The sequence below is a fragment of the Gallinula chloropus genome (genome assembly GCF_964237585.1).
Source record: "Gallinula chloropus genome assembly, chromosome: Z".
NCBI classification, from domain to species: Eukaryota; Metazoa; Chordata; class Aves; order Gruiformes; family Rallidae; genus Gallinula; species Gallinula chloropus.
Window position 1 is genome coordinate 2,064,787 of NC_140089.1, and position 12,091 is coordinate 2,076,877.

Genomic DNA, 12,091 nt, shown 5'->3' on the forward strand with positions numbered 1-12,091 from the left:
AATTCCTAAATACAGGCTTAAAATCAACCTTTATACATCTGCGTTTGGAGGCTTGAGAAGCAATGTAAGCATGCATGTAGAGATGGCAACCTAATATTAATACAATACAGAATCTTTTCAAGTTTCATCTCAAACAATTAAACGGTTCAGGAAGTGAAGTGAAAATTATTACTGTAACGCAGTTCAAACAAAACCTTTTCACCTGAAGCACATTCAGGATTACTCAAAAGTGTAACGGGAGTGAGGAAAAGATGATGAGCAAGACCTCCGAAAATAGTGTATCATCCAGCAGTGAGGGCAGCCACTGAGGGGACAAGACACACAGGCTCAAAGGGAATTGAGTCTGCATCTCCCACAAACTGCTCAGCATCAGCCACCTGCATGGAACTCTCTCTCCTTTTCCCCGTTGGAGTTGTTTCTCCTCATAGAAATGGCTGTAAAAATCCATGCTGTAACTTCTAGGGTTCAAAAATAGAATCGTACTCTAGTGGAAGGGGTAGAAAGTCCGTGCTGGGTTCTGGAGACCCTGATCCAACATCCGACTCCTGCGAGTATTTGGTTATTTATACAAAGTGGAGCAGCTCCAATAGGAGGTAAGAGGCTGAGAGAATTAGGTGGAAGGGGGACTTTAGACTGACTTACCACATCCCAGGTGTCTCTCCTTGAATTCCTACAGCTAGCAGGAGCTTTGTTAAATATAGAACATTTCTCAGCGGAAAAAACTGTCTTGTTTTTAAGAAAGAGAAGAAGAAGAAGAAAAAAATCCTGACCAGCTTGACTCGCTGAGGGATTTTAACCATGTTCCTTCAAATTGCCTTTGAAGCCATTACAAAACACTTTAATGCTTAGCACGGTATTATGGTAATGCAATTTTCAATATTATTTTTCATAACTTAGATTATGTTTAATGTACCTGACTACCAAGAAATAGACTTGATTATCTGTTCAAAGGTCCATCCTTTTGTTTGGAGACTCCTTGGACTATCGAGGGATCATGTTCTTAAAATTAGTTTGGAGATCTTTCTGCTACACCACTTAATGATTGTGTGTGAATAAAGAACAAAATGATGAGACAGAAAATTGTTGTCCTCAATTTTCCTTAGAAGAGCAGGGGAAAAGGGATATAGTTTCTTGGAAATAGACCTGTGATGTTATAAAGATCTATAATAGGTACTGTGGAAGTCAAAACAGCCTGTAGTCCTTCATGTATCTATTGAAAAAAATAATAATTTTAAAAAGCATTTTTGACTAATGACTACCAAAGAGAAACCAACTCTCCTGAGCTGTCAGGCTCAATAATATTCTGTCTGCTTGGTTTCATGCCCAGCCTTTGATAGAGTGGATATAGCTCACATGTTTTTAAATGTGATGTCATTTCTCTTTATTTTCATATATTTGAAACACGGACCTTTCAGGGTCTACAATATGTACTATACTAAAGCATTCATTTAGCATTAGCATCATTGATTAAGTCCCTTTGTCAAAACATAAATCCACAATATTCCAAAGACAGAAGAATGCCCGTGCTGGAAGCTGAGCTGTAAATCACTCAAAACCCTACCAAACATGGACACTGATTTCCAGTATCTCTACAGCATAGAATGATAGAATGCTTTGGGTTGGAAGGGACCTCAAAGCCCATCTAGTTCCACACCCCCTGCCATGGGCAGGGACACCCACACCAGACCAGGGTGCCCAAAGCCCCATCCAACTCAGCCTTGAACACCTCCAGAGATGGGGCTTCCACAGCCTCTCTGGGCAGCCTGTGCCTCACCACCCTCAGCTAGCTGCTTAGCCAACCTCAAGAGTGGATATGTGCTGTATCTGCAGTCCATGCCCTCCGTCTCTAAAGGCTGGATGTGGGAATTCCTCATTCCCTCTTCATGATAAAACTGCAGCAACCTTGAGCAGACATACGTTGCTCTTTGATGGACCCATGGATTTACCTCAGCACCTCACACTGGCAGAAGCAGCTGGGTTCTTGCAGACTTTCCCCAGTGGAAAGAAAACCATCAGCTTGTTGTCTGTTAGGACAGGACAAACCTTGGGTCAATACTGTGTTGTTGAGCAGGGGCATGTCCTTGTGTCAGGTAGCAGCTTTACACAGGTCATTACCAACGTGATAAAATAGAGCAGAATCATAGGATGCTTTAGGTTGGAAGGGATGGACCTTTACAGGTCATCTCTTAAATGTATTTAAATGTACTCTGTGGTGACCAGTCCCTCTCCCAAGTTCTTGTAGGAACAGCATCTGCTACTGCTGTCTCTGTGACACCCAGAGGGATGGGTGCAGGTTTTTGAAAGCCTTTTTGTGGGAGGCAGTATGCTTACAAGAGGGTGGTAAATGTGCAGAGGTGGCTTTCAAATAGCCCCCTTCACTGTGACTTTTACATCTTTGTTATGGCACAAAGTCACCAATGAATGGTAGAAAAACCCCAGATGTTTCTGTAGCCTGAGAAAATAAGAAGCTCTGGGTGTTTTCACAGCTGGATCACACTGTTGTCTTAAAGCAAAAGAGGTCTGACTTCTTTTTTTTTTTCTTTTTTTCTTCTCCCCCCCACCCCTCCACCCCCCCAAATACATTTGGACGATTTTGTGATTGTCTTAAGCAGTCCTGACAATTGGCTGCAACCCTCATGGAGAAGCAGTCCTGCTCTTCCTCTCGCCCTTGTGCTTTCCCACTCCTGGCCCCCACCCCCACCCCCACTTTGTACTGGTAGAAGGAAACCGTGTGGCTTGTTTATCTGGCTGTGAAACCTTTCTCTTTTTCTGGCTGATTTCACAACATATGCTAGTGCCAGCACGAGGGAGAAACAGCCACACAGTCTGTGTGGATTGGGAGGGAACTCGGTGCCTTTCAGGCCAGGCCACAGTTGGATCATTTTAAGCTGATGATGAAATTACTCTCTTAGAAAGACCCACTGAGGAGCACAGGGTACCTTGGCAGGTATTTTACACGTTCCCTCACCTGCATCTGAAATCTTTTATCATCTCAGTAGTACTGAAACTGGGTAGTACCCACCTTAATGAAGACTCACCTTGAGTACTTGCTCAATGTTACAGCAGTCCCATCCTTGCTGACTTCATTTTAATAACAATAAACTGTTTAATCACAGTAGTCCTTCCAGCAAATAGATCTGTAAGTGTTTCATTATCTAGCTCTTCCTAAAACGCTTCTATTTAATCAAAACACTTTATTGGCATGCAATGATGATTTATTTACATAGTAGTTTAAGAAGTGAAAACAGAAAAAGATTGTGGCCAAAATAATCATGCGTCTGTTGCAGTATAGTTTCTAAAATTACCATGTAAATCATAAATGACTTCTAGTCTTTGAATGCTTAAACAATTAAAAATAGCTTTGAAGAGTAGGAGAATATTTATTTCCTGTGTCTAAACAACTGTTTTGAATGTGTTCATCAAACAATTGATTTATAGACGTGTAGTAACTATTTAGTGATACCCAAAAAATAACTCCAAGGATTCGTGTATACTCTCAACATGTAAAATAAATCATACAGTAGCCATCATGAATGCTTTCTACGAGCTGTTGCAATGTGTTTTTCACTTCCACATGAACCTAACATATATATGCATATTAAATGAGAACTGATACACATAATTTGATTACAATTTCAAAACAAAAGCTTAGATTATTCTGATTTGCTTCAGTTGGAGGGGTGTTCCTGGAGGTTATTTTTGTTTGCTGTAGAACAGTTTTGCTTTTAAAAAGCTTTCTGTTTTGTGAAAGAGTAATCTCTAATGTAAGGAATTTCTGTCAAGCACATGGTAAAGTTACGCTTGAAATTTAGGCTAAATTCACGTGGAAAACTAGGTGGCATACGCTGTTTTGTGGTTGTCTTTTCTTCTAAAAGGAGTATTTGAAAGAGCAGCTGTCTTGTGAGAATTCTTCTGAAGGTGGTGTTGCCTCCAGCCAGTGCCAGCCTTTGACACTCCAGGGCAAAGAAGAGCAGCCCGTCTTCAACCCTTTCGAGGTGTACAGGCGGTCTTGTGCAAAGGTGTTCAATCAGGTTTGTGAAGATCTGAAACCTCGGTTATCACACAATTTTTACGTGTCAGTCTTCTTATGATCACGGTTAGGAGAGACCAAAATTATGAAAATGGAATTAATTATGTGCATTCAGACTTGATGAAGTGCAGAGGAATATTATTACTTGGGAATCTAATGAGGGCACCCTCTACAAGAGCACGATGTTCAAAAAGCCATTATTGTCCTTCTCTTTTATCAGAATTCTTACATGTAAGAGCAATTTGCATTTACTTACACTTCCTGTGTTAACTCAGTAAAGTGAAGGAGAGCCCATGAGCAGCAATGACATTTGTTACCTCTGTGTAACAGTACCTAAGGCTGGTCTTATTCCTTCAAAAAGTCATGGGAAAACAATTAGAATCTTCTTGATGAGGCTTTCACAGCAATGTTGAAAGCTAAGGTAAAGAAAGCTTGTGAAATACAGAGATGTAGTGAAACAGTAAGAAGAAGCAGTGAGGAAGCAGCACACAGAAAGAGAAAGCATCCATTTCTTTGTCTCATCAAGGCATGTTAGTGATGTGTAAAGGGTTGTCGTTTACTTACAGAAATTAGTGCCCTGACAGCTAAAGAAAATAGAACTTGGTGCCTAAATCTCTGCCAGGGTACCATGTGAGGTACACATTGTACAAAATAGCACTTGGACACATAAGAAAATAATCTCACACCATCATTTCTCAGGTCTTCCTAATCTCTCATCTCCAAGTTTTAATCTAGTCCTCAATTTCAGATATTTAAAAAGAAATGGCATTCATTACAAATTCACTTTATAAACTTGTGGTAGAAAGCCATTCTTTTTCAATACGACTCTGCTTTTAAATAATCCCCTTTTCCAGTTTTGAGCATTTTGGACTGTTTCACTAAATATATAGCTGTAAAATATTTCTTTGTTGTTTGGTTTGGGTTTCTTCCTCATTTAATGAATGCTTAATCATTGTCATGTTGCAATAGAAGTCTTAATATCCCGAGAAAGACTATTAATATGAATTCCAGAATGCTTCTTAATACATAGGAATATGTTTTAAAAGTACCTTCTTTCTTCCCTGTCCTGTCCTTTCCTTTCCTCTCCTTGTCCTTTCTTCCCCATCCTTTCTGCCCTTTCTTCCTTTCTTTCTTCTGTATCTTAAATTGATAGAATTTTAGGGGCTGAAGAATCTCTTCAATTTGAAATTCAGAAAATAGTTTGCCATGCCTCAATTCTCAATTCATTAATAGTGTGGTAAAATAAGACCTTCAAGTACTGACAACTCAGGGCACAATTCTGCTGCACAGCAGGTTTACAGGCTCTATTAATCAACAGATGACAAGGGATAGTTCATGTTAAATTGCTTTGAATTTTGTAAACTTTTGGCATGAAGTCTTGTACCTGAATATGGAAAAGTATCTTAAAATCAAGGGGGGGGGGGGAAGAGTAGGTCATGAAACTTAAAGTACCATGTGCCAACCCTGTTGTTGACAATGACAGATTTGTTTCCTGAGCTTAATAACGTTATTAAATAATTTAGTTCCCTTTACCAGACAACCACACATTCATGTAGAGGTGTGGGACTGTCTGCGAAACAGTGGTCTGTCTATCCCAGTGTCTAGTTTCCCATGTAGATTATTATGAGTGGGGGCTGGAACTAGATGGTCTTTAAGGCCCCTTCCAACCCAAACCATTCTGAGAATGCCTGTAGAAGATGCCAGAGCGCTTTCAAAGAACAATTCTTCTTCTCAAAGGATATACTCTTTAAATTCATTTCCTCCTGGTTGGTAACAGCCGTAAAGCTTAGGAGTTTATATCTATAATTAAATTCTTGATTTTCTTTAAATCTATTGTGACTAGATGGGTTTTAATACATCTACTAACATTTTATCCCTTTATAAATTCTAAGTCCCAATGAGCTACTGGTTTCACAACTTACCTTGTCAATGAGTTAATTTTGTATTGCTTTTTAAAACATTTCTCACAGAAGGGGCAATTGGAATGTGTATGGCAGCGCTCCTTGTTAGTCCAGAGAGCTGGCTTAGCTGTCAGCAGAGAATGCATTACATGATTCTATTTAAAATATTAGAATATATATAATAACAATGTAAGACCATGTTTATGCCATGCAGTGTAGACACGCTCGTAAGCTTCCTCGGTAGAGGATTTCTTAAAATAAATTATTTCAAAAGCTATCTGAAAGATAATTTGTAGTAAACATTCCATGTGTTGTTTGTTGGTATATGCAAAAATTGCGGTACATTAGGGTGGTTGACATCCTCTTCTGAAGTTTTGCTAACTTGTGCCTATCGTGTCAAATTCAGCAAGATACTTGATCATACTTTCCACGAATTCTACTGATCCTGAAACAAAGGCCACTGAACCGCTATTTTGAGATCAACTCTAGCATTTTTATTAATGATATGTAAATTTCTTACCTTCCCACCCTCTAGTGCAGTAGCTGATTCTAGGAAGCGTGTCATTTCTGTTAACAATTCAGCCACTTCATTCTTACATTCCTGTAAAAATCTTGAATAATCACCATCTGCTCCTAGTAACTTGTTGCTCTTGATTTTATCAATTTGTCCTGACACCTCAGTCTCTGCCAGTGCTGCTGCTCCTCTATTGTCTAATAAGATTAAGCCTTGCCTATGCAACAACTCAACAGTAGGAACGAAGAAAAATGCTACAAAGAAGTGATTTTTTTGCTTTCCTGAACTGACTTTTTTTCAGACTGATCCTTTATTTTTTCGCAGAACTGATCAGTCTAGTGAACTGAATTTCTATCTGATATGCTTAAATACTTTCCTGTTTGTTATTATGGCTGTTCCTACCAGCTGTTTAGCTTCCCTTTCTTACCCCTCTTGATTACACAAGTAATTTCTCCATAGTTATTGGTCTGTATTTAATTCAGTGTGTGGAATAGCTGCCTATTTTCTCCCCGTGTTCCTATACTCCCATCGTTCTCTCATTTGACTCTTTCCCTTATTTCTTGTGTATCTTGTTCACTATTACTTCTTCATTTGCTTTCCCCTTTCACACTATATTAATCTTTCTTTAGCCACCAATGTGTCGCTTTCTTACTTTCCATTTCATCTTTATTTTTCTACACTACTTTTAAGTGGATGCCAAAAGGAGGGTTAGGAAGAAAATTAAATTAGAATAAGGAAGAGAATAAAATAAAGATGGAAGGAAGGGGGAGGGATTACACTGGTTTAGCTCTCCCAGAAGAACCAAGCACTGTCAGCAAGAAAAAAACATCCACTACAAGATACTTTACTCTTTCCATTCATGTTTATGTCCATTGTTTTGACCTGCTTGTTTTTCAGTGGGTTTTTTTTTTTTTTGTTTAAACTACTCAATGCTATTCTAGAGTTACAACAATTTTTTTTTAATTGTTTCTTCCCAAGAAAGTTGAATTGTAGTCACTACTTGACCATTACTGACAACGAAAATTAATATTATGCAACAGGAGCTACAATCTTGTAACCATGAGAATGTTGTGTGTGGTCTTTTGTCTCCCCCCATTATAGTAGATTGCTTTTATTTATTAAATAAGCAATATGGAGTTATATTTGTTCATATTCTCTAGACTTACTGCTGTTTATAATAACCATCTGGTGACTGGAGTGCCTTACAAAACTATAAAGAAGTAAACCATCACTCTAATTACCATACAGGTTACATCTTGAATACTAGCTATGCTGTTTTTCATGCTAAACTTTTTCCTAACAGCAGAAATTGTAAATTGCTGTTACATAAAAAGTTGCCAATTATTTTGCTTTTCAAACAAAGAGTCAAGCTCTCAGACAAAGTGGTTGGGCAGAATGCCATTAACAGTTGGAAGAATAACGGTTCAAAAAATTGATTTATCTTTTTATAAATAATGGCTACATCCCCAAATGGATTTATAAATTAATTGCTGTCTTATTGGAATAAAAACCTTCTTCTGTGGACATGATTGATATCATCTGTCTAAGTCCTTGTTCTAGACCCCCCTCCTTCTTGGTTAGTATATCACAGCTGGAGCTTTAATTTACTGATCATATTAACACTGATTAATAACTAACAATAGCTTCTTGCCATGTATCAACAGTCAACCATTACTGAGTGGAACTGGGATTGGTCAAACTTGCTGCCAAGTTATTTGGGACTGAATGAGATGACCTTCAGGGTATTGCTGGCACACAGGTAATGGGATTTTGGCAAATAATTGCACTTCTCTGTTGTCTTTCTTACTTTATAATAGTCATTACACAAAGATTTTAATGCTGATGTTTATAAAATAAATTTTATTTTTAAATATGAAATTTTAAAATGGATACTTATGGTCTACTGCATTTCATCAATAGGAATCATAGATGGATTTCAGTTCCTATTTTGAGGAACCTAATATTGTCTTTCTGTCTGAGATGTGAATATATGTTGATATTGCCCTTAATTTGTGCTTTAAAAATAAATTAGTAACTTTTACAGACCTGCACTGCTCAGGGATATTTCAGCTGTATAGCACAGAACTTACAGCACATTTATTGAAGTTGCAGTGACTCTTAAATTCAGTTGGGGGCATGACAAGTGTGATAGAAACAGAAAGGGTTTCTTTAATAGTTTATAACTAATGGAACTTCTTTTAATTTTGTAACACTTTGTTAGGTTGTAAAATTTAACTGTTTAATCAATAACCAGATGTATTTAATACAGAACTGCTACTTGATTAATTAGAAAATTGTAGGTGGAGAAATGGGTGTTTTCCTAAAATATTTGCCACTTACATCCTTGTGAAAACTGGCAAACTTATATATTGCAAAATAAGAAGTTTAATATTCCCTTCTAATTTCTGAATCCTCCTGATGATGACACTTAATAGGTTCATATCATTTTTCTTTTAAACAGAACTTGTTCTCTATGTAGAAACCAGAGTGATAATTTCAAAAGTGTGTTAATTTGCATGTCAAAAAATGCTTTTATGGTTTTTAAGCTGTTTTCTCAATTTATTGCTAACAGTCTTAAACATTTAATTCTTCCTTCAATTCATATATATAATGTTTTTACAGTCTATTTCTAGCCTTATTTCCTAATGTAGCTAATTTCAGTTGCACAAAGTAATGATGCTGGCAAAAAAGTGCCACTCAGTTCTCCTCTTTATGTCCTCTGTTACCCACTACCAGACAGAACGTAGAACTTCATGGGCTTCTTGGTCTGTACCAGTAATGTCATTTTTATGTTAAATGACAGAGACAATTCAGTGCTAATTTTTTTCTTTGATAGTTCTCCTGCTGATTGCTAACACTTGTCCTTCATTAAAAATGAAGTAGTTTGCCCTTTTCAAAGAGATTCTAATAGAAAGTCTTAGACTCAAGCTGGCTCATGAATTCCCTTTATGTTGATGTCATCAATATGAGCCAAAGGGAGCAGAGAGGACTGCTGTGATTTGCAGAGGGAACGTTTTCTGTGGACATTTAATCTTCTCTAGTATCTTGAAACACATTTAATTTTTTCTTTTGATCTCTTTATAGAGTTTAGGAAAAAGTCATGTATATGCCTTCTCTGTCCTTCTCTGTGTTTCACATCTTTGTCATATCAACTATTGTTGCTTCTTTAAAAATTTTATTTAATAGGTGCCCTAATTGTTGTCATCCTTCCTAATTTGAAAATTCATTGCCCTTCAATGTGATAGGGAAATTCTCATCTAGAAGTGACATTATGCAAGCCATTAATGATTGGCTCATGGATTTATTGTTTATACCCCTCCACAGACCAACGGATCGTTGAAACCCATTGTGATCATTGAGTAGAATTGCTAATCCGATGTCTGCCCTGGTGATCTGTGTCTCCAACACAGCTTGTCTTCACATGATTTTCTTTTCAGCATGGCTGAAGTTTGTCTCCTCCTGTTTTCCAACTGGCTAGGAGGCCACTTCAAGCAGGTCTTGTGGCTACTCAAGTAGGCTGTGCAGTGCCTTAAGTGAGACCTATCTTTAGGTGATTTATGCTCCTTCCTAAAACTGTGTAACTCTCAGCCTTCCACGTGGCCAGGAGTTAAAGTTCAAGCTGAATGGGTGTGTGGGATTATTTTGACTCCTCTCTTAGGATGGACCCATTCTGTTTCAACTGTTTTCCTCTTGAGATGACTTAAAACTAAGGACAGTCCTTCAAAAGAGTCAGGACAGTCAGTTTGTAGCATGGGATGCCATAGCTCAATTGCTAGTTTAACGCATGCTAAAGCTTTTCCTGATCAGTTACTTCCATGCATGCTGAAAATACTTTTAGCTGTTCACAATGATATTGGGGTCTACTGTCTATTTTCTTTTTATACTTAAAGAGAAACACTCTCCATTGCCTACAAAGTAAAATAAGTATGCTCTGCTCTCTCTTTGGTTGGAAAAAAAAGTTAAAACACTTAGGGGACTCATTTACAAGGGAAATGCTCCCCTAACCTAGTTAATGACTGAGTTAGGTGGGAGGGGGTTATGGGAGCATTGTCCCAGAGCCAGCAAGAGGTAGGCAAATTAATTGGTTGGTGGTTAGGGGAAAGTAAAAGGCTTTTAGGACTGGTTAAAAAAGGGAATGAATTGTTGTGTACTACTCATTGTTGACTCTACCTGAGCACGTGAATCTAAGCAATGCATTCCTGTGATCCTCAAAGTAAAAATCTTTAGGAATTTTTTCAAACTGAAGATTTGGATAGTTACTGATGTTGTATTTTTTTCAAGGTTATGAAAGAGAACGCGATCAGGAAAGGCTATTAAAGCTGAGCAGTAAGCAGTATCTTAAACCTAAAACAAACCTTTGTACATTCTTAGATATTGCAGTACCAATGGGAGTTCCTTACCTCTAGTACATATATTAAGACATGAAGACCATGTGCATGTCGTTATTTAATTCTTGTGTATCTCAACTGTTAATCCCTGTCCTGCTTGTAAAGGAAAAATTTTTATTGTCATATTGAAACCATTTCTGCAGCTTATTTTTTCAACTGTGATGTCTTCTTTTCAAGTCCCTGTGCATGTTACCACACTTGAAAATGCTTTAGTGACCATGGTGAGTTGAGCCCAGTCACCAGCTAAGTCCCCATCCAGCTGCTCACTCACCCTCCCTCCAGGGGTATGGGGGAGAGAATCAGAACAGCCAAGATGCTAAGACTCCTGGGTTGAGATAAAGATGGCTAATAAGTGAAGCCAAGCCATGCATGTTGGCAAAGCAAGGAATTCATTCACTTCTTCCTGTCCCAACCGCTTCCTGGAAACAGGGCTCCATCACACGTGGCAGTTACTTGAATGCCATAACCCCAAATGTCCCCCTTCCTCCTCCTCTCCCCAGCTTGTATTGCTGAGCACACTGTTTATATGGCAGGGACCATCTCTTTGCTCACCAGCATGTACATAGCTGCAAGATGGGTTTGAGATGTGGCCTTTCTTCTGCTGTTCTACAGGACTTTGAGGTGCATTGAGTACATTGCTGTAGAGACTACCTATGTCCCACTGATTGTAATCATGAGAAACAACCAAGCCAAGTTAGAAAAATCATGCAAGTTAAAGCCAATATGGATAAGCGGATAAGAAATTCCCTGGAAAACATCTAGTCTGGAAATTAGAAGATGATTTCCAATAGATAAACCAGTGTAGTTCAGGAAGACTTTTCCAGAAATTTTTTGCACAGTGATATGAGCCTAATGGATCAAGTGGTTGACTTCCAGTCATGTGTTCCTTTGATAAAGACCCTCAGCTGCTGAGCAGCTTTTCGATGCAGAGTAGAACATCTGGAATTGATTATATATTGGCTTTAAGGAAACTATAAAGAATTAATAAGTTAGTTTTCTGCTAAAAGTAGATAAAATATGTAGGCTTTCTTGTAAGGTCTGCTGCAAAATATACACCAAGCCTCACATTCTTTGCAGTCCAGCTTTTTTTTTTTATATATATATATATAGTTTAGTCAGCTTTTTGCAAGCAAAACTGCTTTTTAGGAAGGTAAAGGTTATACTTGGCAGCAGGGTGCTGCCCCAAGATTAAGATCCTTTTATGCTGTCGAAGCTGATATTATACCTAGTGTCTCTCCCTTTTTTTCTTTTTTTCTTT

General features: G+C 38.1%; 1 protein-coding gene across 1 annotated transcript in view; it reads left to right on the forward strand.

The window, feature by feature from the left end:
• Positions 1-12,091, forward strand: part of KIAA0825 — a gene marked incomplete at both ends in the record, with an annotated part of 220,325 nt that overhangs the window by 95,054 nt on the left and 113,180 nt on the right. Inside the window, 2 exons of the mRNA XM_084278315.1 lie at positions 3,876-4,031; positions 8,110-8,204. Coding sequence (XP_084134441.1) covers positions 3,876-4,031; positions 8,110-8,204 — 251 coding nt within the window. The remainder of the gene's footprint in view (positions 1-3,875; positions 4,032-8,109; positions 8,205-12,091) is intronic.